The sequence below is a fragment of the Trachemys scripta genome, chromosome 8 (genome assembly GCF_013100865.1).
Source record: "Trachemys scripta elegans isolate TJP31775 chromosome 8, CAS_Tse_1.0, whole genome shotgun sequence".
Classification (NCBI taxonomy): domain Eukaryota; kingdom Metazoa; phylum Chordata; order Testudines; family Emydidae; genus Trachemys; species Trachemys scripta.
This window is the reverse complement of record NC_048305.1, coordinates 21189718-21216602: the sequence shown is the minus strand read 5'-3', so window position 1 is coordinate 21216602 and position 26885 is coordinate 21189718. Positions and strand designations below refer to the sequence as shown.

At 49.1% G+C, this 26885-nt stretch overlaps 1 protein-coding gene across 12 annotated transcripts in view; it reads right to left on the bottom strand.

Annotated features, from left to right (window-relative positions):
* The window catches only part of ABLIM3 (actin binding LIM protein family member 3), a 110479-nt gene extending 87061 nt beyond the window's left edge, over nt 1-23418 (bottom strand). For 2 of the 12 annotated variants that reach the window (XR_004646790.1, XR_004646793.1), the window contains exon 1: nt 22701-23217. Coding sequence is in view for 5 of the 12 variants with exons in the window: in XM_034778709.1 (XP_034634600.1) it covers nt 22701-22713 (13 nt within the window). In the remaining 7 variants the exon portion in view is untranslated. Of the gene's footprint in view, nt 1-22700; nt 23218-23264 lie in introns of those variants that run through there. The other 10 variants (XR_004646789.1, XM_034778709.1, XR_004646791.1 and 7 more) reach the window with 8 other exon arrangements.
* Between the last annotated feature and the right edge of the window lie 3467 nt (nt 23419-26885).

The window sequence follows — 26885 nt, the reverse complement described above, 5'->3', positions numbered from 1 at the left end:
GAGGACGCGGACCCCCCCCAGAAGGCAGCATGGCACGGCGGTTGGGGAAAAAGCGGCCGTGTCGCCCCGCGAAAGCCCGGGCCGCCCCCTCCTCTCTCCCCCCCCCCCACTCCCTTCCCCTCCTCCCTGCTAGCCGGGGCATGTCTGCAGCACAGGAAGTCCCCCTGCACCCTGGCTCCGGCTGCCCCGCAGGTTTTTTTTGGTCCTGCTTTGCCGCTCAAGCCGCGCCGCAGGTTTTTTTTTGCTTGGGGTGGCAAAAAAGCCAGATCCGGCCCTGGAGATGCTGGCCCCATTGAAGTCAATGGGAGTTTTGCCACCAACTGCAGCAGGGCTGGGGTTTCACACAGAGACTGGAGCGGCTCTCTCCAGAGCCATTGTCTGTCTGTATGGGCCTGAGCATGGCTCCAGCATGCCCGTTCCAAGGGGGAATGGATCCATGCCAACTAAGCCTGGGAAGTGCTGTCGCTCTCTCATTTCCGAGCAGCACGCCCCATCTTCTGACTGGCACTTTGACACTCAGAGGGCACCACACTTTCCTTCTTTCCCTTCAGGACATTTGCCATCACATTCCATGGTGTATTTTTGTGTTATAAAAATATACTACTTGCAATCAACCAAGCCCCACCTCACCCTTGGAATCGTCCTCCAGCTCAAATGGAATCTGGCAAAACTTGTCCTGCTAACGCAGCATTCTCTGCATAGAGCACCCCATGCCTGCATCCCCCCCTGACCTGCACAGCTGCTGTAGGACTTAATAGCTGCTTCAGGTTAGTGCAGCAGCAGTGTGGGACTATCTGAAGCCCAAAAAGATGTTTGGGCTAAAAACAGTTTGAGTCAAGGCCTTGTGCGCACATCAGTTGCATAAGGAAGGGGCATTGTCCTGTGGTCAGAGCACAGCGCTGGGAGTCAGGAATTGCGTTCCCAGCTCTGCCTCTGACAAGACTGTGCTCTTGAGCAAAGCCACCCCAGGGAGTTAGATGCACAACTCCCATTGGATTTTATTGGGATTTGGGCACGCAGCTCACTAAAGTGCTTTGAAAACCCTAGCCTTGGCATCTTTGCTCCTGTTTCATGACCTGCAAAATGGGGATGATGATATCCAGATGACAGGGGAAAGGGGCCGTGAACAGTCAGGTTGCAGTCAGCTGAGCGGGAACAGAAACATGCAATGTTATTGCGCTCTACAAGGGGACTATTTCTGTTATTATAGCTACTCCGCCTTGGCAAATTGCAGCTTGGTTTAGGGTTGTCTGGTAAACAGACTTGAGTTAGCACATACACAGACATCTGCCTAAAGCAAACAGCAGCACAGAAAAGTACAAGAGAATTTGGCAGCACTTCTTGTGAAATAAATGTGTATTTAATTGGGATTTATTAGCATGGTTTTGCAATAGCAATTGATTATCAAAAACAAATTATTTATGGGGGTTTAGCAACTATGCAGGAGATTAATGTCACTTCCAGAGTTAATCCTCTGCAAATACATTTCCCCCCCCCCAGTAATCAGCTATTAACATGTCATCCTCATTATCTCATTAAAGGGACAGCACCTCTGACAACTATTTAAAAATATATTATTGTCCTTAAAACATCACTAAACAATCATGAGCTAAGCTCTGGCATCAAATATCTACCCACAGTGTACATCTGGGCCAGATCCTCATCTGGTATAAATTTAGCTCCATTGACACCACCAATTCACAGTAGCTGAGGATCTGGTCCATTGAGTTTAGAGAGAGAGAGAGAGAGAGAGAGAGAGTGTGCACGCGCGTATCCAGCTACAGAATATAGCCCCCTGTACATGCCGTTCTGTGGCTGCTGATCAACTAAGCTTTTCTTGTTTGTGTCCTGCCTAGATTCCTACACTGATGTCACAATCAGAGACTGGATCTGATGGTAAAGGTTGGCTCTGGCTCCGGGTATGAACTCTCCCAAAGATTCAAGGCTGGTTAGAACCTAGGTTTTGCTTCAGGCCTAATGCAGAGTTTGTGACATCACAACCCCTTGTGTGGTGATGGATTATGACATCATCAGTGACAAATGATGACCCGGCTGCCTGGGTCTGGTTAGATAGGAAAAGGATGTTCTGATGGAGATTCCTTGATGAGTCAACACGCACAGTGCTGAAGGAGAGGAAAGGCAGGAGAAGGCTGCAAGAGTGAAAAGGGGTTTCAGCAAGGTGTTATATGGCTTTAAATTAGTGTCTGCCAGCATGTGGCTGTGGCCCGTTAAATCTACAGAGACAGCCCTCACTGCTGTAGTTACTTTGTTACTCAAATACCATTTGCTCATTAAAAACATATTTATTGCAGATTAACCACCACAATGGGCAGAGGCTAGCAAAGCCTTGCTATGAAATTAAATTTGTGGCACTGGTGTCAGCTCCTTCCCCAGTCCCACTGCATCAAAGGTGTTGCTACAACATCCATCTGGACTGGGCAGTGGTGGGGCTGCCATCGGACGTAGGCACTACACCCCGCTTTCATTTAAGGGCTGCTGTTTAGCTGGCCGTGAGGTGAGGAGCCGGAGCTACGCAGGGTATCGAGAGGCATTACAGGTGCAGGGCGCTCTGGAATAAGAGGACAACAATGCAGGAGCTTTATAAATCTGGCTTCACTTGACACCCTCCAGGGCTGTCTCCATCGTATCTGTGGTCTGAACAGCTGCCTTCCCAGAGATAAAAACCGTTTGCCCCACTGAGTCGGTGAGACCCTGCCTCTCTTCCCTGTCCCTCCCCCTTCCCTCCTGTTTCTTCCAACCTGCACAGAAAGCACATGCCCCTGGAGTGGAACATCCCAGGGACAGTATCCTGAAACAAACACTGCCGAGCTGCAGCAGAATTGCCATGGCAACCCCTAGATTCAGCTGGGGCGAACAAAGATGACAGGATAATAAAGGGAAACAGCTCCTCACGCAAAGACCTGGAGTAAAAGTCATCGCACATGAAGCCAGGTTGAGATGGGACCTCACGTAACACAGGCCTCTCTCTAGTCTCCATAGCCTTCCGGACAATCCCAGCTCCCTCCCTGATCCTCACCTTGGTATGACCTTCAGGGAGGTGACCTGGCTGTGATCATCTCATGGGGATGCCATAGTTTCAATTTACTCTTTAAATTACTTACTTAGTCTATAAAATCTTTGCATCACAAAGTTAAATCTTGTTCTGTTTGTACAGTGCCTAGTGCAGGGAGGGGAGGGAGGGATCCTGGTCTATGATGGGTCCTAGACGCGACCGCAACATAAATAATTAATAACCAATAGTGCTGTAGAAGAAGACAGTAATATCTTAGGCCGGGTCTTGGAGCCTGAGAACATACTGGGAGCTCCCTTGAGAAGCTCCCTTTGCATTAACATGAGGATGCTCTTGGATATCTAGGAGTTTCTGGTGTGCGGAGAGAACATGCCCATGTATCTAAGGCCCTTGAGATCTCTCTACCGACAGACCACCAAAGAAGAGACATAAGGTAGAGGTTGAGGGGGTGCTCTTAGCTATGTGCCATGGACTAGTTTTCAGCTCTCTCTCTTCCTCTGTTAATACTAGAGAGAGGATTGAACCAAACCTTAATCCACCTCACCCCCACAGGTTCAGATCTAAATTGGTCCAGTGCCACCCTTACCCCAATAACAGGGTGAACAGAAATCTCAGCTCCAAATACCCCTGAACTTTGGCGAAATTTGGATGAAGAGCTTTGCATTTGATGCCCATTGCTATTTGAGCTGGGACCGGCTGTTTGACCTGTTGGTTCCCAAAGCAGTGCAGGGCTGATTGCACGCCCCACCGCAGGGGATGGCCCTGGCTGCTATACATGCTGGCAAGCTGTGTGCAATGCTCACAGTGAAAACCCCAAGCCATACAAAGCTTGAGGAGTTTCAGGTCTAGGGACAAAAGCAGTGTACAAGCCAGGTTTGCTGGAAGGTTCAGTGGAGACCAACGTTGGGCCCCATTTGGAATCTTGCTTGCAAACCAACCACGCAGTACTGTGCAGGGGCATGATGGGAACGGCCTTGGGATCTGGCTACCTTTCACTGTGTGGGTTGGGGGTTATTCGAACCATAAATCTGACGTGCGAGTGAGTTTCAGGGATCAACTCAGGAAAATGTTGGTACAAGCCCCTGTGAAGCAAAAATGGCAGAGCTTTTCCCTTTCCAAAAGGAGTGCTGCCCTTCCCACTCCCTCCCTCGGAAGATTATAAATGAAGCAAAAGGCAAAGAGAATTAAAGACAGAGGTTAGGGATGGGGCCGGAAACAGTAGCTACAACCGCTCTTCACTGGAATGGAAAGTAACAGCCCACTTGGCCGTTTATTCTAATGGAGTACGTCCCACAGGGGAAGTTCCCCTCGTGCTGAGTTGCCCTTGCAGTAGCTGAATGCTAAACAGGAAAACAGCTTCTTGCTCTGAGAAAGACAGCAACTGCCTAGCTAGCGAAGCCCCCAGCCCTGCTTCATGTCTGCGGCTGAGGGATCACACTTCAGAAGGCAGAGAGCATGGTCAGGGGCTGGTTGCTGGGAGAAAGCCCAGGAGAGCCCTCGGATAGTGGAGCCTCAGCGCTGAAGAACTGTGTGGGAAAGGGCTGCTCAGTGAAATCTCTCAGCCATTTTAATGAACAGAAACGGGAGCGAGAGAGCGTCAACAGCAAGAGTCATTAGTGTGCATTCCAGATTACCAGCCTGGGAATGGTCAGGAGGGATAGGTAACAGAGCACAAGGAGAGCATCTGCGAGGGAACTGGGCACTCCTGTAACTCACAAGTGGGCCAGGCTGCCACAAGGAGATAGCACATTAGCCTCTCCGGCTGGAGGCCTGGGTTCAAATCCTGCACAGCTCAGGCTGTGTTGCTAGGTAGTTAACGCAGGGCACCAGGAGTCAGGAGTCTTGGGCTCCATTCCCAGCTCTGCCGGTGTTTCACTGTGTGATCTTGGGCAAATCCACCCATCTGGTTACTTATATGGCCCTCAGCACTGTAGTATCTGAGTGCCCCACAACCATCAGTCAAGTGACTGACCCAGGGCATGCAGGACTCAAACCCAGGTCTCCGGAGGTCCAGCCCACCATGCAAATGCACAAAACTTTCTTCCTACTCTGCGTCCTTCTCTGCCCCTCAGTCCCCTGGGGAGACCGATACCAGCCCTTCTTATCCATAGCTCTTAAAGTGTTCTTCAAAGAAGTGCTATATTTATTCTAGTCATTTCCTCAAAGCAGAATGAATTTGGTGCCCTTAGCCTAGTCTGCGCCTATCCACACCACACTGTTCAGAATGATTGGCAGGTCGGGCTGAGGTGCACTGAGTGAACTGGGTGGGGAGGCCAGGACTAGATAGGCTGGGTGTGCAGCATGTCAGAATTGAGGTGCATTGACAGAGATGGGTGGGGATCCCAGGTCCAGAATGGCTAGGAGTGCTGCGTGTCAGAGGAGTCTTTATGGAGTAGGGTGGGGACCACAGTACAGCACATCAGAATTCAGGTGCATTTACAAAGCAGGGTGGGGATCCCAGACTTAGAATGAGTAGGAGGGTAGCTGGCTGGGCGTACACTGGCAGAGCAGGGTGGCAATGGTAGCGGGATGGGGTGCACTGGCAGATGAGGGTGGCGTGGGCAGCTGGATGGGGGTGCTGGCAGAGCAGGATGGATGTGCACTGGCAGAGCTGGGTAGGGCATGCAGCAGGATGGGATGCACTGGCAGATGGGGGTGGTGAGGGCAGCAGGATGGGGGTGCACTCACCAAGCTGCATGAGGGAATCTTGCACAGCACTTGCCCTCCTTATTCACCACAATTTAAAAGCGACCAGTTAGACTCCTTTCAACTGGGGCAGAAATTAAAGGAGAAGAAAAAACATTTGGATAATGTCGGTGTTGTGACACGACCTGGGAAAAGCAAACGGCAGAGCCTGCCTAGAACAGTGACCTCCCACCGAGTTTACGCAGGGTTTTCAGGCAAAGACGTAATTCTTTCTCCCCTTCCTTCCCACACTTGCTCTCTCTTTGGCAGAAGCCCAACTTCAAAGGAGAGGGGTTGTTAGTGTGGGAAGCAGCAAGCAGACACAGTGTTCTGTCTCCTGTTAAATGCCCTCCATGCCTTTCATCAGCATCGGGGTGAAATATTAACTGGTTGGGCCCTTGGGTACAATGCCAAGTACTGGGGCCAAGTTCTGCTGTCACGCAGCAGCAGCCTCGTGCTCCTGACTGCGTGGGCCAGCAACAGAGCTACGTGAGCTACAGGGGTTTTATCCCCCCGTGCAGAATGAGCCCCTTCACACCCCCATCTCGCTGGAATATATGCATAATAAATCCATCTGTGTACAGTAAGCACTGGAGATCCTCTTAACACTCCCGCTCTCTGCACTGGAGTCGGAATTAAGCCCAGGCTCAGAGTACAGTAGGTACGAGAATAGAGGCAGTCTCCGATAACAAATCCATTCATGTGGCTAAACTAGTCCGCTCTGAGGTCAGAGCTCCCTCCCCCACCCACTCGACACAATCCACTGAGGAGCATTCTTCTCCTGTTGAAGTGACATTCCATCCGCCGGGGATTCTGGGAGCGGAGTCTTCCATCCCCTCATTAGCAACAATTAATGTGTGGTCAGCGGGCCGGGCCAAGTTGGCCTTTCCCAAAGAACAAGTCCCTTTTCAAGGAATAGAATGGGGAAAAGATCAATTCGTGGTTGGTTGTTAGTTTTGGTTTAAATTAGATTTGCAGGATATAAAATGATTTCATTAATCATACTCATTAGTGCCACCTAATCAACTATGGTGCAGGGTGAGATCACTTAATGCCCAGTTTCCCCAGAATTCTGCACTAACCAAGGTTGGTTAACCATTTCTTGTGTTAGTCTTTTAAAACTTATAGTCCATTTTCTGATGTATACAGGGGAAACCACTGGTTGGAGATTGCATTTACTTTATCCTTGCAAAGGCAGCAGTATCATACAGGGTAAGGCAGAAAAACTGGTATTGTGGGGAGCACGGGTAGGGCTCTCCCTTCGCCTTGCTGCCTTAGCAAAGTACTGCTATCTCTCTACTCAGTGGTACTGTTTCCTACCCCTGGGCAACGTGAGCTAACCATATGAAAACAGATCCAAGAGCGGCGCTTTCCTGAGTAAGAGAGCAGAAGAAATCAGGAGAAATGGGTGAAACAAGGAAATGAGGGAAGAAAAAGAGGAAGGACTATGTTGCAGGCCTGAAATATGCCCAGTACAACTTACCCTTAATAGTGGATATTGGTTCAATGTTCCTCTTGGCCTTAGCTTTATTAATGATCAAGGCCTTGAGCAAAGGCTGGAGGTGTTAACCTGACTTCTCCCTCCAAATTGCAGCCCAAAGAGCCAACAGGAGCTGGATCACAACCCTCAAAAGCAGCAGCCCCCTTAACTGCAACTGAAAAGTTAATCAAATTTGCAGGAAACCAGAGGACTCAGCAATCTTGTGGAAAGGCTAGATGCAGGTAGTAATGGACTCTACTCCCTTTACAAGGGTATGGAGGATAACGGAAAGGGAGCATGCTCTTTGGCAAAGAGCTCAATAGAAAAGACCTCAGGCACACTCCATGCTAGCTCTGGTTTGTTCTCAAACCCCATCCCAAGCTTTCAGCTCTCAGAGCATTCTGGGAAATGGCATGCAAATGAACACCATCCTTTTAGAAGAGAGGCTAATGCATGTGTTATTCCTGACACCCGTGTTTTACTGCAGGCGGTTGGGTAACATTAGCTCTTTTCCAGTTCAGCCTCCATGTCTCCCAATTATTTGGGTAACTGATGTGGAAAGAAATACAAAGCAAGCTAAAGACAGCGCGGGAACAACGACCTGCACTTGATGGGCTGGCAAGGTTGACAGAAGAATCCTGTTAGCAATGACCTCACTTCTGTTCCCAGCATTGGGAAGAGGCTGAAAGTGCTTCCCAACAACCTGTACAAAACGCGGCTCAGACAGCCTGGCTTCTGGCAGGCAGCTCTGCAAAGTTTTAGTTGTTGGGGGGCACAAGCAGGGATCTGGGAAGGATGAGGTTATAAAACACACCAATACAGACCCTTACCACTACAACATGCAAGAGATTGTGCTATATAGCAGCCTTGCCAAATTCTTCTCACCTAGTAGGAGCACAATTTTTTAAATGGGCAAATGAAATATCTTCCTGTTTTTCATTATCAACCATGGCACAAGGCTGGCAAGTAGATTTGTGCCAGGGCTGGTAGGTTCCCATGGTAATTTTGCAGGCCTGCTGTTGTCTATGTATTTCTTCTAATGGTTCATAAAATATACAGTAGCCAGCCGAGTAGCCGGCATCAAAATCACCCGATTGGGTGGTGCTATCAATGTGTGTTAACAGTCATTAGCTCTGGCACCTGCACCTGCTGCAATGCGGGCTGACACAGAGCTCTTGGCAGAAATTACCCAAGATCCCTGCCCCTCCTCCCCATAAATTCGCATGGCAATTCACACATGTCCCTGCTGCACTGCACGGAAGTGTAAAATATCACACAGATTTAAAAAAAAAAAAAACTTGACAAGTGTTTCAATGGTGACCTCATCATATTTCAAATATAGAGAGGGGTGCCTGTGGCTTGAAATAGATTGTGCCACTGCCACACCACGTGTGATACCATGTTACAAGTGCCACCGTGCCCTGACAGCCACAATGTTCAGATCTGGATTCCAGCTTACACAGAGTCTGGAGGGGTTGTGACTGGGGAGGTTTAGTTTGGGCCAAGGTTTTAGACGTTTGTTAATTTCAACGAGAAGGGGGAATAAACCAAACCAAATGAAAATGCAGAACACACAGCACAGGCTGGGACTTTCCTAGCTGCCTACAGGGTCTGGAGATTCTCCAAGTCACCTAAGGGATTTGAATGCCCAATTCCCAAAAATCTCAGCCCAAGTCATCTCAGCCGTAGCAGCTGTTTGGAGACAGATGCACTTTGTAATCTTCCACCAGTGAGAGTGAGATTGCCTAAACCACAGATCATCAGGGCAAGGTGGCAAAACTGGCTCTGGAACTTTTCTCTTGGGTACCAGGAAGGAATGTTCTATTTAAAAATACAAAAGAAAATGGAAGTTACCAGGCAAATGGATGGGGAGCCCTTCTCTGATGGGCTGCAGGACTTGGCTGCTTTGCCACGTTCCTCTGAACATCGACGTGTGGAGGAGCGCATGGAGCAGCTGACAAAACCCCCAGAACAGCTGAGTCCTGCAGCTCTGCCAGTGCAAACTGGCAGACAATGGAAACCCAACAGCCCCTAAACTGCAAAGAATTACTGCACAAGATCCAGATTTTATATGGGTCACTTAGTGGATGTTTTTGCTTTTAGCCCTTATTCCTCCTGTAAAAGCCACCGAGTTCCATGTGGGAACGGCCAGGTCTGTGGAGGGGTTGCTTCCCCCTGCACCTGTGTGCTGAGAACTTGCCTCATTAGCTCCCTGGTAAGTATGTGGAGCCAGAGAGGGGTCTCCGTTCTGGGATTTGTGGGTGAGAAATGGAAACAGTTTATCTCACACCTGCCTAATGATTTCCCCTGCAGCTCAGGGAGCGACAGTCACAGAGGGCACCAGGGGAAGCGAGACCAAGCAAGGTTCAGTCAGATATTTTTAAAATGACAACTTGTCTTGCAGGAGCAGCGAGAGTGCTTTTAACAGAAGCCGTCTGGGCTGGTGGTGAGCTGACGCCTCTCCTGAGCAATGTCAGCTAGCACATATCAGAGCTGGACTTTTGATAGGGTTCCCAGTCACCCAGGGGCACACAGCTCAGCAGCACTATGTGACAGCATTCCCCCAGTGTAATCACTCACATGCCTTTCCCTGAAGTCTTTCCATTACCTCCCAGCCCAGTTTCCTCTTCTTTCCTTATTAGGGATCCACCCCATCCACCCATCTCTTTCTCTTGCCTCTGTTGGCTATTTGAAAAATGCCATAAAAGCTTTTGACTGGTAACATCCTCCGGGGATCTGGGGTTTGGTATATATAGCCCAGCATAAGCAGACCTCACTATCAGGGCCGGCTTTAGGCCGATTCCCCCAATTCCCCCGAATCGGGCCCCGCACCTAAGACGGCCCCGCGTTCTAAGGAAGAGCGCCTAACTTAGGCACCTTTTTAATTTTTTTACTTACCTGGCGGCGGTCTGGGTCTTCGGCGGCACGTCGGTGGTGGGTCCTTCACTCGCTCTGTGTCTTGGGCGGTGAGTCCGTCAGTGCCGCGGAAGACCCGAAGCAAGTGAAGGACCCGCCACCGAAGTGCCGCCGAAGACCTGGACCGCCACCGGGTATTCGAATCGGGCCCCGCACTTCCTAAAGCCGGCCCTGCTCACTATATACCTAATCGTATAGACAGGTGACCAGCCCGTGATAGCGAGAGAGAGGTGGGACTCGGCATTCCCAGATAAGCCCTCTGCTTGACATACAAGCCATTCCCCTAACCCACTCCAGCAAAGATGCTAACATACATCTTACCTGGTCCTTACAGGGATTCACAGTAGCTGCTTATCTGTGGCCAGATGTGTTCACACACCCTCGTGCTAGACTGAAGAGCTGACCAGTCCTAAGCTGCAGTCTCCCTCTCACCATTCCTCCCCAGGACACTTGGTGGGTCTTGGCAATGTATGCAAGTCACATGCAATAGGCTAGAGTGTGATGTTTGGTAGCAGTGTCCCCATAAACAAGGACTATTTGATGAGACCAGTGGAAACAGTCCATAAATCCTCATCCTGCTAATCTACAGAGCCAAGGAAGGAAGGAAGGAACAAAAGAAGCTGGCCGCACTTAGCTTTGGGTCTATTTTCCACCATTCTGCACCTAAGCGAAGGGAAGAGCTCTGTCTGTCGTAGTCCCAGTAAATCCTTTGGGGTGTAACACACAAGTGCGCCCATCCTGCAGAGACATTCTATCAGCATCAGTGAGAAGCTATATTGCATTTGTTATGCCTACACATCCATAACCTATTCAATGGTCTGTATTGCCACAGGGTCACAGCTCAAGGGATGGACAAGGAGGTGGTCATATTACATTGAACAAACTCCTATTTCCTCCATGTACAGAGCAAAGACCTCCAGAAGCTCCTGCCAATAAAATGGAGATGCCCTGTTTTTTAAACTGGGCCACTAGTCTAGGGACATCATCTGTGGGAGGACCAGAACTGTAGGAAGGTCTGAGTTCAAGGATGCTGGCTGCTGTATTAAGACTGAGTGAAGATGGCACAATGCACACAATGAGAGAGAAGAAAGTAAGAGTCAGATTACTTGGGATGAAGCATGGATTCTGAATGTCATTGAGAGGAATGAGTATTTTGAATAGCCTGTTGCTAAAGCCGACCAAAACAAGCTGGAGACAGGAAGAGACAGACCATGAAGGCATCTCCCCAGCTTCAGAGAAATCACCACTCTCTGTTTCTCACTCTTTCCTCAATCTATTATTCCAAAGTGAACTGGTCAGCTTCCCAATAATAAAGCTACTCAATGACTGACCAGGAAAAGAGTCCAGCAGGACAACTGAAGTGCATGACAAAGCAACCTCTGTGCCTGGATTGCACGGGCCCCTCCCTATAATAGTCTTCTAGACCATTTATTGGTTAAAGTTAGTGGAACGTTGATAAATCTTTGTTACGGTGGCAGAAGGTTCCCTGTTGCAATCCATCTGTCTCCCTTTACTAGCTATGTGTTTGCAAGCTGACCTAGCCACAGGAAGGATGCCTCAGCTGTTCCTGGTTGGGATTACACCATGCATAACCTGATAGGTGTCCTGCCGTGTGCTAATGTGATGACACAGTGTCACTGTCAGGACGTGCAGGAGTTCTTTTCTAGCCTATCACATTATCAAAAGTTGGGCATGTCTGGAAACGAGCTCAGTTCTAGAAGATCCCCAACCAGATCACGTCACTTTCAGAGGACACTTTGGTGACCTGAATATTTATAGCACGTAAGAGACTAAAAAGAACTCATCTCACTTTGCCCTACCTTCTTCTCTAAGGACGCCAAGGCTGATAGCTAGTAATGAAATATGAAAGGACAACCCCACACTCCCTCCCGCTCCCAAAGCGTGGAGATACTAGAAGGAGAGAAAGGGGAGCAGTCTGGAATTCTATGGGTGTTGTCATATTGGTAGAGAGGCCAAATAGAATCCATGAGAGACACTAAGGAAGTCTGCGCTCTTTCCCACGAGGGGCTGCTTTGATACGAGGAGAGAGAAAATGTAGAGCAGACAACAGCTGCCATGAGGGAAGGGAAGAGATTACACCGTTACCTGGAGCACTGCCTGGCAGGGAGTTCCTGTGACGGAAGCAGTGTTGAGAGCACTTGGAGTCTAACTGTTAATTTTTTTATTTTTTTTTAAAACAGTGAGGGTGATTAGCTATTGAAACAAACTAGAAATAGAAGTGGTGGATTCCCATCTCCTGATGCCTTCAAAGCAAGACAGGATGCTCTTTGCCAACTGCAATGCAGGGGTAACTGTCCTTAAGTTCTATGGCCTGTGTTATGCAGGAAGTTAGGCTAAATGATCAAATGGTCTCATCTGTCCTTCAACTCTGTAAATCTAGGAGCTCAGTGATCCTCTCATGAAAGAACTGCAGTGTGAGGGTCCAAGCCCCAGACAAGAGACCTCCTCTCCAACTAAACTACACAGCAGGTCTATCCCCCTGGACATGCTCTGAGTGCAGGAGGCTTTGGGATGACAAATGCTTCCTGGTCTGTATAGGAGGTTGCTGCTAGCTCTTCCAGCCATCTTCTCACTGCACCAGGCAGAAAGATCCAAGCCCCCCAACAGCAGCGGGGAGCAGGCAGAGGACTCACACATGGTCTTCTGCTTTTGGGGAAGGAGAAGATTAATTGGTCAGACTCACCTAGGGGAGAGGGTGGGAATTGGCTACACAGAGCAGCCCAGCTCTAGAGAATACCAAACAACAGCATTTCACTAAAGCTCTGTCACATCACCCAGTGGCTCAACGGAGGCTCAGCAGCTGCTGGAGAACAGCTCAGTCTGGCAGCATAATTCCCCACCTGATCACAGCGCCCCGGGGGAGACCAGTGTGTCACACGTTCCCTTCTAACAGGCTTTACCTGGGGGCTCCGACGGATCGGGACGTACTCCGAGGGTCTGGTAAGAACAGAGATGGGTGATTGGTTCTTCTTTTGGGCCAATAGTAAATTCGCTGAAAAAGGCATTTTGACGCGTTTCAGCTGAAACTCCCACCAACCCCCATACAAAAGTCTCCAAAACGTCAAAGGGAACCATTACAAAAAGGTCAAACCAGAATGATGTTTCCTCAAGGAAAGGGCGACTCGATTTGCCGTTTCATTTCACAGCGTTGTTTTGAGTCGACGTTCAAAACATTTCGTTCCAACTCAAAGCAACAATTTTTTTGTTGTTGTTTCATCAAGAAACTGCAACTGTATTTTTTCAACCGATTCCCCCCCCCAGCACTCGGTTAAAAGGGAGTGTCCGAGCTCCATCAGTGAAATAGGCTGAATGACGGTGCCTGCATGTGACTCGCCATTTAGCATCTCTCTGTCTGAAAGCCCAGCAGCTACACCCTACCACGAGGCCTCTGCTTGAGCCGTTTTCCCCACTCTCCCAGCAGGGCTGTTGGAGCCAGGCTGCAGCCCATCTCAGCTCTCCCCACACTCACCTCATCGTTCCTTGGGCAGATTCTGAATAGTGCATGATGACGACTATTTATTATTTCATGGCTCACTGCAGAGACAAGGAAAAACTACTAGCACTTCAGAAAAATTCCATCGTTAGCCATAGCGATGGCTACTTAGGCTTGGGGGATTATTATGGTGGGGAAGTACATTCTGTCATTTCGAATGGCGTAGAATAGGCTGGGGCGCTGAGAACAGATGGGTGGATCGTGATCCACCCACCTGTCTGGAAGGCAGAGTTCCAGTCACACGGGGAAGGGGGAAATGAAATCTCTTCCTTAGCAAACTCACCCTCCCCACCCTACTCTTTGCTCTAGATGGCTGACAAAGCCTGCATTGCAATGCTCCTCTCGCAATCAGAGTTGGACAAGAGCCTCCTAACTGACAGGTGACTGGCCGGAGACAAGTGTCATGCTCCCTTCCCATCCTCCTCTTGCCCTCCTGGTTAAAAGTGTCAGTATGGGAAAGTCCTTGACCAGGGCTTGAAACTCAATCCCACTCCTCCTCCCTCCAGCCTGCCCCCTCCCCTCTTCTCAGAATCCATACTTCACTGCGAACAGCTGCGTCCAGGAGATTCCAGCAATGAAAACTGATGTGTGCCAACAAGTGCCTCTGAACAAAGAGAAGAAGCCACCAACCCCAATTGGTTCCTAAACCTCTTTAAACATCCTCCCAGCCCTGAAGTCTGTCCTGAGACCTAGATCAAAATGGCCAAAAGGTTTCCTAGCCCTACATCATGCAGCTCAAGTGAAAGAGGAGTCAGAAGAACTGCAAACGCACATGGCGGGAATGCTGCACAGGGCACGGCTAACGTGCCTTTCCTAGTCAGGGATTCTGCCGGCATGTTTATAATGGTGCAGGCTTTGGTACTGAGTCCAGAGGACCATACTCTTTGGAAGAGCTTGTCCTGGATCTTGTCTGGTCTTCATGGCAGAGAGAGAGAGATAATGGACCAAATTAAAGCTCTTTCTCAGGCAAGTCTCCCACTTGCCTAAGTAAGGAACAGGATGTACCCTAGTAATAATAAGGCTGGCCTGGCAACCCATTGCCCCTTAGCAGCACTTCATGGAGCCCCATTTCTTGTCTTGGGATGAGATATTAGCAGGGAACCACAGAACTCTATAGGGTGATTCAAAAACCTTCACAGCATCTAATTCCCTATTGCTTCTTAGGCCTTGGCTACACTTACCCGCTAGTTCGACGGCTGGAAATCGAACTTCTGGGTTCGACTTATCGCGTCTAGTCTGGACGCGATAAGTCGAACCCGGAAGTGCTCGCCATCGACTGCGGTACTCCAGCTCGCCGAGAGGAGTACCGCGGAGTCGACGGGGGAGCCTGCCTGCCGCGTGTGGACCAAGGTAAGTTCGAACTAATTCGAACTAAGGTACTTCGAACTTCAGCTACGTTATTCACGTAGCTGAAGTTGCGTACCTTAGTTCGAATTAGGGGGGTAGTGTAGACCAAGCCTTAGAGTCAGTACTGCAGAATCCTATTCATTTAATCCCTATTCTCTCTGGTGGGCCTTCTCCAGAAGGGCCTGGTTTCATTTCTGTAGGACTTTTCTATAAAGGGCCCATATTCAGTTCTACTGTGGGACTTTTCCCTACGAGCCCATAGGACGCCCCATCCCATTCTCTCCAACCAAAAGAATGGGCCTGGCAAAGTGGGAGAAGGGTAAAATAGGGATAACAGAAAAACGAGGGCGGCTTAGGGCTCAGAGGGGAGCCAGGGTGGGTGGAGGAGAGGGAAAGGACACACCAGACAAAGCAACAGCTACAGTTAGCGCTTGTTCATTTCCAATCACATGCCCCTGCCTCTTCTTGTCACTTCCCAACCCATGACAAATGGCAGGATGGTTGATATTGATGAAGCTTTTAAGTGAGCAAGACCAGACAGGGAAAATGCCAGTATGAACTATGCCCTGTCAAACACCCGAAACACCAGCAAGTGTAATGGCCCCCAGTGCCTGAGCTCCCAGAGAAATTTGATTAGTTCTGTACAGTTATTCTTCAGACAGCCCTTCTCCAGAGAGCAATGTGCAGCCGGTGGGGCTGTGTATCACAGCACTTACAAGCTTTCCAAAACTTCCAGAGATTTATGGTGCAACGGTGAATACAAAAGGCAGAGAGGGTGGAAGCAGACAGGCTGGCTTTTGTTCACCATGTTATCATCATTGTAAGAAGCAAAGATCACCTCCCTTGCTGCTGCATCCTCCGCCCTGGCCATGCCTTCAACTTGCCAGGGAGCAGCTCGCACGCTGCCTTGGTGGGAATGGATTAGAAGCAGCAACCAGAATTCCAGCAGGACGCTGCCTCCCGCGGGGGTGGCAACGTCACACTCTGCACCTGTTCATGAAGCAACCCCCCCACATCTTGCCTTGTTTGCTGCCCTGCCAGCAGCACTCTTCCCCTCTCTCGTGAGGTGCTGATTTAGTTAGTCTAAAAATATCTAATTAGATGTTCCAAGCACTTCATTAGGGGTCCGTCATGATAGGACTGCAGGCTCTAGCAGGAACTTGGTGGGCTTGTTTCCACTCCCTCGCCGGATCGGAGGGAGAAATGGCAGGCACCACGCTGCCTACCCATTGATAAGAGGACAATCTATCATTAGCCCAGCCTGCTGGCATCACAAATATAATTATCTGGCTAAACTGATCTCAGCTCTATCATTAGCAAACTCGCTATTTATTTTGTGAGAGCCTGTCGGGCACGCAGAATAATTCAGTTGCTGCAATTGACTTTACCGCCTGCTTTTCATGGGCCTTTCTTCAAGGCTGGTTAAGATGGCTTATGTTTTCCCCACCCTCCGAGACGCATCCCGCCATGAAAGATGGCTTGGAAGGAAGCTTGAGAAGAGCAGTGAAACCTTACGGGATGGAAATTTGCACATGACCACGAGGGTAGACAGTAGCTGACTGGGATCAAAATCCCCTGGGCTGGCACCATGTGCAAAACATTAATAAAGACACCTCTTTTGGAATGTGCACTAGCAGGAGCTAGAGGGCTACTTGTTGCCAGGGAGATTGTGAGAAAGGAGTCTAGGTTGCATATTAACTAATGGGAGATAGAGGTGGGTGGAGACTCCTGTGACACTACAGACTATGTCTACATTTGAGCTGGGAGGTGCGATTCCCAGCTCACATGGATGTACCCACGCTAGCTCTGCTCAAACTAGCACCCAAAGATAGCAGTGTGGCCGGGTAGCACAGGCATCTGTCCAGCCTTCGCCCCCCCCCCCCCCGATACACACTCGGGCAGCCCAAGATGCCACCTTGCGCTGCCGCCCTCCCTTGCAGTTGTAGGCGCTAGCTGGAGCGGAGCTAGTGCAGGTACATCTGAGAGAGCTGGGAATCACTCCTCCCCACTCCAGTATAGACTGCCCATAGTTTCAATACCCCCACGCCATGGAACTCACTGCTGGAATGTTCTCTGTATGTGTCTGGATGCGAGACACCAGATGTGTCGATCAAAGGTAGTTCTTTACTTCCAAGGCCCTATATAGATCTGCCTCCATCTCTGCTCTCCTTTCCCATTATTACTGTCACCTCTTGCTGCCTGCAATCCACTCAAGCTGCTCTCCTTAATGCCCCCTTTTGCAGCTTTCCCCCATAGCACCCCTCTTTCTTGGAATTTCCTCTCTCCTGGTGCATCACTCGATCTCCTGCACATTCGTCCGCCAGGTCAATGGACTTTGAAAGACCTTCCTTTTCCCTATGGCACGTGAGGTTTCCTGAGGTGCTGCCTCGTGTGATGGAACTAAGTCCTGGTGGGTTTGGGGAAGAAGGGGCAGCAATTTGGTTCCTCTGGATTAGCTTGGCTCAGAGGCAGAACCTGGGTGTCAGTGAGGTCCCCGACTCTTAACTGCTCCTTCTCAGCGTGGCTGGCTGAGGCAAAAGGAAGTTGAAGGATTTGCTCAAGGTCATGCTGTGAGTCAGTGGCCCAGCCAGCGTAGCCCCTCCTAGATCTTTGCTCTGACCCCTAAACCACACAGAGTCCCGTATTTGATGCGATCCAGGTTCAGAGCACAAGCTGGGTTCAATACGCACTAATGGATGTTAGCTTGGGTTTAATCTCTTCTAGGAGGATTTTCACTTGGGTCTTTGTTCAAAATAGAGACAATGGTGCTTTGGCATGAATTAACTGCTCAAGTCAGAGCTGCCACAAGTGGAACAAACATTCATACTAGGAAGCTGTGGCATGACATTGCAACATTTTCATCTCCATGTCATATGAGGCTGCGTCCTCTCACCACCACAGTGCCACAACTTCACCGGGCTGAAATACAGTTGAGGCTCAGTAACCAGGGTACAGAGATGGTTGGGGACTGAACTGTAGACACCTTCACCGCTGTTTAGTTGGGAACCCCAGAAAAGACTGAAGGTGTGTTTCCCGCTGGTGCTACTGCATTCAACTGCAAGGGTCAAACCCTGGTTCCACTGAAGTCAGTAACAGAACTCCCAGTGATCTCCCTGGGACCAGGATCTGGTCAATTGGCCCCAGAGAGCTCGCCTGAAAGACAAGCTGTAAGAATTTCAGCTCAAGTGTATTCTGCCTGGAATGGCCAAGGTGCTACTGGCTTTGGAGACCAAGCCCACAGCACAAACTTAAAGCGGTCTGAGATTTTTCAAAACTGCCTAAGGGATTTAGACACACAGCTGCCATTAATTTCAATGGGAAATGTGTGTCTAAATTCCTTGGAGAGTTGGGCAATATTAGACCTTGGGCCTTCAGTCAGCAGAAAGACGAGGCCTTTCCAGCATGGCTGTCCACAGTTGTCTCCTGCGGACTCCCCTCCACCCACATAGTCCTGGGAGCAAGCATAGACTGTCTGTAAGCTAGGAACGCATTTATGGCCAGTAACCTGTAGAGATTTTAGAAGCTACACCGAGTGAGCCCTTTTTGGCAACAGTTTGCATCAAGCGATCCAGCTTCAATAGAAGTGCTCAGAGGCATTGATGTTCCTATTTATAACCCTATGAAACCATTTGTAACCAATTAGTGGTGCTGGCTAGAGTAAGAGGTATAAATAGCTTAACAAATGTAAATATTAACACTGCAGTCTTTGATCCGGCCCTCTGAACTTTCAGCGTGTCCTCCATGAACCCAGCCCACTTAGGAAAGAACAAAGACCCTTTCCCCACCTTACAGCAATCTCCGACTCCAGTGTCTCTCTCTGTCCTCCAGCATCAGGACACATTTGTAACGGAGCTCTAGGTCCTTCATATCAGGGCAGCTTTTCCATGCTGGGCTGTTTCCCCTTGGAGGTGGGACGGGGGAGGCAGAGAGGGGTGTACAGTGCCTCTAAAATCAGGTTCTATTTCAAGGCGAAACTCCTCCACCCCTGTCACTGACTGGCATTTCGAGAAGGCTGTGTACAATTCCATGCGGTTAGTGTGGACATGTACCCTTGTGGCCAATGCAGATGTATGGACGGAGCATGGACTATCCTGCGCTGAACTCGCTGGAGACCCCCCCCCACAACGACCATGCACAACAGGATGAGTTAGGGAGAGAGCAGCTGGCTTTAGCTCTGAATTTCCTGCCTCTTGTTGGTTTCAGGCAGGATCTTAATGTTATTAGAATGCACGGTTTAGAAATGAGGGAGAGGGAGTCGTAGGAAATCATGGGTCACTTCTGAGTGGGTGTAAATTGCTGTAGTTTCACTGAAGTCAATGGAGCTATGCTGATTTTCACCAGCTGAGGTTCTGGGCTGGCCCCATGTTTGGGCTGCATGAGTGACCTATTATTATTTGTATTCTTTGTAGCACCCAGGAGCCCATCATGGACCAGGCCACACCGTGCTAGGCGCTGTACAAACACAGAACAAAGACAGTCCCTCCCCAAACAGCTTCCAATCTAAGTACAAGACAATAGATAGATACCGACAGACAGGGGAGTACAAAGAAATGTGAGACAATATTGGTCAGCATGGTAGGCAGTGGTCTCAGCACACCCGCAGCGTGACCATTGTCAAGTTTTTTGTTGGCCTCATGGCAAAGGAGAGTTATGAGGACGCTTTTGAAGGAGGACAATGAGTTAGAGATATCGCAGTGTCCTGCCTCATCAGAGAGACCCCATTTGGCTCCTGATCCTGCTCTGATTCCCTAGGCTAAGGGTGCACTGCACTGCCCTGTGCAAGACTTAGATTCCATTCCCATGCACTGCTCTGGGAGTGACCCAGCTCTGACTCCAAATCCTGGCTCTTCCCTTCAGGCCAACAGGCACTGGAAACACTTTGGGAGTACTTCTACATGGTCAGTCAGGAAGGAGAGGGGGGGTTGGATCGGGCAGTGGAGGGTTCTGAAGGTGGTCAGGGGACAGGGAGAAGGGGTAGTTGGATGGGGCAGGTGTCTCAGGAGGGGGCAGTCAGGAATGAGAGGAGGGGTTGGATGGGGGCAGCGGGGGGACGTTAGGGGCAGGGGTCCCCATGCGGGCAGTCAGGAAGGAAGGGGGGGGTGGATGGGGCGGGGGGGGGCGGGGGTTCTGGGGGGGGTCAGGGGAGAGGGAGAGGGGGGTTGGATGGGGCAGGAGTCCCGCCCCTGCTCCCCTCCATCAGGGACTGAGAAGCAGGAGGGATCGGATAGGGGGCGGAGCCGGGCCATGCCTGGCTGTTTGGGGAGGTCGCTTCCGCTAACTGGCCCTCCGTACAATTTTGGAAACCCGATGCGGCCCTCAGGCCAAAAAAAGTTTGCCCACCCCGTCTTAAGGGCTAAGCTGAGAAGGGAGGGAAGACACCAGGGCCAGGTTCCTGTTTCTCCCCTGCGGGACTGTGGAAGTTGATGGAAGCTCAGGCAATGGTCAGTATCCACATGGCTGGGTTATGCAGTAGCCTACGGAGTGGTATTGTTTGCTGTATTACTCCCCTCCCAGACATGCAGTATTCGACACCCCCAGAGCTTAGACAGGAAGCATTTACTGAGGGGAATGTCCCTTTTTTTCTGTCCTCTCCTCACACCTCTTAAACTAATAGATTTAGTGGTACACAAGTTGTCTTCTTCCCCACACATCCCTGTCACTTCCAGCCCATACACACCCCAATAATGGACTCGTGTGCACACAGGCCTTTCAGGCCATAAACTAGTTGTGAGGGTCATAGCAGACTGTAGGCTCTTTGGGGAAGAGATGGTCTCTTCCTATGTGTGCAGCGCCTGGCACAGCACAGCAGGGGCCTGATTCTGGTGGGGGCCTCTCAGTGCTACCATAAGAAACAGCAGCACTGTGGCAATGGATGCACTAAGTAGATAGGCTTGTAGAGCTCTCTTTTGTGCCCAGTTCAGGGGCTCAGAATCCTTTGGTGAGGATAGAAAAGAATTACATTTCCAAACTTTCATTAACCATAATAATTATATCACATTAACAGCCAGATAATACCACCACCACCACATAAGCCCCTTTCATCCAATGATCACAAAGCACTTTACAAAGAGCATCACTATCCCAGCTTCATCCTGCAAATGGGGAAACCGAGGCACAGCAAGGTGATGTGCCCAAGGTCACACAGAAGGTCAGTGGCAGAATCAGGAATACTCCCAGGCTCCTGACTCCTGGTCCCCTGCTCTAGTCATTGATCATGCTGCCTCTCATATGGCACATTTCTCTCACCAGTCGCCAACGGACTAATTCTGCTATTTGGGTTTGACTGGCCCCTCTGCCCATGTGGGAGCTTAGTGGCGCAATTGGATCTTTAAGAAATGCTGGTTCCACAAACAGTGATTATCAGCACCCAAGCTGGTGGCTAAAAGCTGGAAGTAAATAATCAGGAGGAATTATTATGCATTTGTCAACAATCTTTTCAGGGCAAAAATCCCTTCCCAGTCTCTCCTGCCTGAATCCAGCCCCTTTGTGTTCTCAGCTGATCACCATAATCTCTGAAATCCAGCAAGCAAAGAAGTACAATCCCCATCTCTCCAGGCCATTTATTCACCAGCCCTGGAGTTTATCAACTAGCAAGACACAGAAGGGTGGGTACATCTACCCAGTGTCTGAGGAAGGATTTGATCCCTATTGTCTACTCTGTGAGCATTCCAATCCCCCCCCCCCATAACATGTAGGCAGCCCATGTTCCAGGTGAGGTGTGGCTCCCGCAGAGGGCACCTGGAAAGTTTACTTGTCTATGACACAGTCCAACAAATCTGGGATCACCTGTTCTGTCGGCTGGAGCTTGCCAAGGAATTTTTCCCTCGCACTTTGCCTTGGAGCTACTCCACCCCCTGGTATTGAGAAACCCAGGACAGGCAGGCCCAGGACTGTGATGGAGCATACAAGTCACTGAGCTGCCGTTCTCTGTCAGTGGGAGTTCAGTTCTTCATGCACATAACCTTTAGAACTAAAAATCAACCAGGGGGAGACCAGCAGACCAACCCTCAGATGGTATTTTGCATTGATTGATTTGGGTACTGGCTGGCTTGGGTGCATTTATTAAGGGTATTGGCCAAAGTTCTGCTAACAAGCTAGATAATAACAACAACAATAAAAGAGAAGAGAAATAGATAACTTGCAAGCACCCATTAATCCCTCAAGACTCTGAAATCTAAGTCGCAAAATAGGGAGCCATCCAGACTGGCAGTATGTGCCTGTAGTGATCTCATGCAGCACATTAGCTAGCTGTGCTCTGCTTATTTAGCAATTCATACGTAGCGTGTGCCGGTGTCTCACGCACATACAATAGATACCCACTAACCTAGATAAGGGAGGGGACATCATTCCTAGATCTCTCTTCATTCTGATCAAACTCTGCCCACCTATCAGATCCATGTCTATTTATACAGAGGTGGTGGTACAAACAAGTCTATTGCACATCAGTGTGCGTGTGACTGCACAGATCTTTCAAACCATGTTGCATGTAGACAATATATTCCATGCACTGCTGTCCAAAAAGTCTTTAAAGGAGGTGGACATGGGGCTTGAGCACATTAGTCATAACAAAGAAAGCCTCCTTGTCTTGCAGGCCATCAAAAAGGAAGAACCCCCCCGCCCCACTAGGATAGTCCACCCTGATGTGACATTTTCCTTCCTATTCCTCTCAGCCTGACCCCATGCAAAATAAGCCCCTGTTCCCATAGCAAAGGAAGAGCTGTACTTACTGCTAGTACTCATGGTGCTGGTCCTGCTCTGTCCTTCTCATTCAACAAAGCTGCTCTTTCAATCCTTCCTTTTTTCTAGGACTGGGTTTTTCCTTTTCTTCCTAGGAAAAATATTTCCGTGTGATTGCCATCTAATTCATGCCCAGGTGTCTCCCGCGTCCCACGCTATTTTCCCCCCCCCAGGCTCCTGCCTTTGCTCTTAATTTTGAGCAGGCAGATAATAAAGTCAGGGGTGGGGATAAAAAGAAGCAGGGAGCCTGAGAATAAACCAGGGCAGGGTGTTCCTCCGTCTCTCTCTCCTCCCAGCAACAGATCCGCCGTGTGAAGCGGCACACAGAGGCAGCTGACTGACTCCTGCTCAGGGCTGACTTCTATGGAGGGTGCTGTCATGCAATGCAGACCAATTCCAGCTAAAGCGCTTCTTATAGCTCAGGGGGACGTGGACCACAGAAAGGGGAGGGGGACCTGCACAGAGCTTGCTCATCAGAAGAAGCTGCTCGCCCCCCACCCCAGTTAGCATAGAGCTATTGAATCTCTCCGAGGGGAACCCCACCTAGCGCTCACCTCCTCTCAGGCAAGTTTGTCAGCAGAAGCCTCTTTCAAGTGCAGCTGGAGGAGGGCAGGGCTGGGGTTGAGACTGAAAATTGTGATGAAGAGAGAGAGGAAATTAGCCACATTGGGCAGGGTTTGCTTGGCTTGATCCTGCTGGTGGCGAAGGGGCTGTTCGGGCTGCCCTCTGCTGGCTGAAATGCGCCGGTGCTTGTTGCATGCAATGCATCGACTTTGCAAAGTGAACGAAGCAGGCAAGCAGGCAGGTGTATCCATTTGCAATTTTGCAAATCCCTCCCCCTCACTCATCCGATGGGTTCTCCAACTTCCACCTTTCCCTATCATCACTGTCCCACCATATTTACAGCCGGGGGGGCTGACTGGGAGACCCTCAAAGTTTCTTCTTCAGTAGGCTTGGCAGAATAGGATTTGTATTTGTTTATAATTTCTCTGGAGAATATCAGTGTTTATTTTTAAGCATTTTTCCCATTTTGATTGATTTAAATTGTCACCGTTGTGCAAACTGATGGCTTTTAGGCATTTTTTTATTTTGCTCAATTTAATTTTTTACAGTGTGGGAAATTATGGGGAGTCAGACATGGATTATTTAATAACAGGAGACGATTTCAAAATGTTCGAGCTTTATAATTGTTAAAACACAAATTGTCAACACCGCATGTCAAGCTATACAATGTAAGTGTCCTTAAATCAGACTCTACATTTTTAAGCAGCATTTTTCTTACTTTGCCAATTTCAGTTATAATTGCTGGAAATATTTGTTCCTGGGTTTGTGTGTGTAGGGTGAAATCCATCTTTACCGACATTTACTGATAAAAATTGAATCCTACCAAGCCTAATCGTAAGTGGCCAAAGGAGTCACTATTGGCCCTCTCCATCAGTATGTGAGCATCTGACCTTTAGTGCCTGTACCTCACACCTATCATTCCGTAGGAAGGCGGCTTCTCCATTTTGGCACCTATAAAAACACCTGGTATTATCTCCCTTGCCCCATAGTAAGTGATCCATCCCAGAAATGCTGCCTAGTGAACTGAGGCTATAGAAAATACTATTTTATGCTAAAAAAAAGCCTCTCTTGTGTTAAGATTCTCACTAAGAGTCTTCTGGTGTCCTGGTCCCTCTGGCTTCAGTGGAAGGTTTGCTGGATTAAGGACCTCGGGATTTGACCTTTGGTTGCAGGTCTTTTCCCAACACCGTGTCCCACATTTGGAAATCAGGAGCTCTGCTGACATCAGTACATCAGGGAATGATTTGGAAGAGGGCTCTATGGGAACTGGAGGAATGTGTATATCACACCTGGCTGTCCAGATGGAAAGAATGCTCTTCCCTGGGAATCAGTGAGGAGCTGTCTTTTCAGGCATCAGATCAGGATTCCAGAAAGGACTTCAAAGTCATTCCCTCTTTGTTTTGTTAGTAACTCTGTACCTACTGGAGTAAAGCATCACCCACCGGAGCTGCTGATGGGGTTCAGTCAGCTACAGTTTATGAACTGAGACCTGCTCGGTGGCAGTCCCACCTGAGGAGACTCTGAGTAGCTCAGACAGGGTTCAAAGCAGCAAGCAATGATCTCTTCTCTAATGAAAGGGATTTCTTTATGCAGCATGACAAGCTTTGCATCTCTCCCAGCTCCTTTGGCTGCACTGCCTGCCACGCAGGCAGGGCCATTTTTCTGTTTGATTTGAGGAAGCAGATGTTTCTGGTGATGTGTAGCAGGTTGTGTGAATTACACGTGCACCTTTGGTTGTACTGTAAACCAACTGATGAAATCCTCTATGTGTCTATTTCATTTGTGTATCATAGGAGCAGTCTGCTCATTTCCATAGAGGGAGGGGGGTTCAGGACACTCGAACTGAGGTTGGAAATTGATGTAGGAGAGAGGGGATTAATTTAAAACAAGAAAGCAATCTAGTTAGTAAGCCAGGAGTCTATCACCACTCTGCTCACTTTCCCTGTATGTTGTATCCCTGTCCTTTGTCAGTCTTTGAACTTATAGTAATGCCTATAGTTAACATTTCCTTTATAAGAGTCTGTTTTCAGTTGCTTATAACTTTGCCAAACGAGGTTGAAATTTTCAATGTCAGGTGTCTGGCTTGGGCTGATTTTTGGAGGCGATGGGAGGGAGGAGTTTCAGCAAAAATGGCACACCTGTTTATGAGAATGAAGTTAGGGAAACATACGTTGCTTGAAACTTGGCAAGCGAGTCACCCTTGGGCCAGAGAAGTGTGTATTGCTGTCCTTATGAAAATCCACCATGATATGTCTGAGTGACATGCCTCTCAAAATCACTACTTGCACATGCATATTTAGAGGTTTGTTAGAGGCTGGCAACTAAATTCTCCAAATGTTCCATTTGTACTGAGCATGCTCCACCAGGGCAGAGGGGCTGAGTAGGACTTTTCCTGCAATTGCTTCTCCCACCAACTGGAGGCTGTTGTGTCAGGTAGGGGAGATTGTCTCTCTTGTGCTCTCAGTGGAACCAGGAAAAGGAGGATATAATTGAATATATTATGGTGTTATAGGTTTAGCCAGTAGGTGGTACCCTATGTAACATACCTGGACCTTGCAACAGCCATTCCTGGCAACGCAATGATAGTGAGCATATCTGGTGTGTCTCTCTGGGAAGGCAGCTCGGTAGCCAGTGCATATTAAGTACAGAAGCCTGCCCTGCTAGTAGCAGTCCTGCAAGGTGTACATGACAGAGGAAGCTGGCAGCCTGAATCAAATGTAGAAGGAGGGAGGGAGGGGCAAGGGTGGGTGGAATAGGAGCAGTCAGGATAGGAACGGGGCACAATAGTCCATAACCACTCGAAAGCACTGCTTTCCACAAACTGGAATAGAGTCCAGGTTTCCTGAGTCCCAACTTTCCTCTGCTAACAGCAAATATTTGGGAAACCCATTAGCAAAAGGGGTGTCTTGTCTCCCTCTAGTGACCGGTCCATATAGAAGATAATTGCTACCACTGACTCCCTTTGCTCTCAAGTGGTAGATGTCTGTGCTCTGGAGCTAAAGGTCCTGCTGCTGCTGACCTAAGAGGAGCATCAATATAATTCCACATAATGGAATTGCTGTTTTTTCAGTTTGCTTTTTTTTTTAAATACTGAGTTTTTTTTATCTGTAATTTCCTACATTAAAGGAACTTTACGGTTGCTAAGCCAAGCACTGAAACATTAGGAAATGCCAGGAATTAGATTGCCTGTGCCACCTTAATATGGCTCCCTTGTGCCTAAGCATTATGGTACAATGTTTAAATACACGATCAAACACATTTTTTTCCTCCACAAGACTCCTGCCGCACTCAGTGCACAGCATGGATGGTGCTAAGAGATGAATCGGGGTTGTGTAGTCAATGAAGCTGGCTGTCCTGGCTTCATTTGGGGCAGAAGTTGGGACGTGTGTAGTGAATGAGGCAGAGGACCGCAGGAAAGGACAGGGCGGTCTTGTGGTTTAGGCTGTTGCATGCGCCCCGGAGAACTGAATTCTACCCCTGCCTCTGCCACAGAGTTCCGGCGTGACGCTGGGCAATCTTTTAAACCCAACTTCTCACAAGTGGCCACTGCTTGTGTTCCTCATTTTTTTTTTTTTGGTGCCTGATTTGAGACCCTGTGGTCTGATTTACAG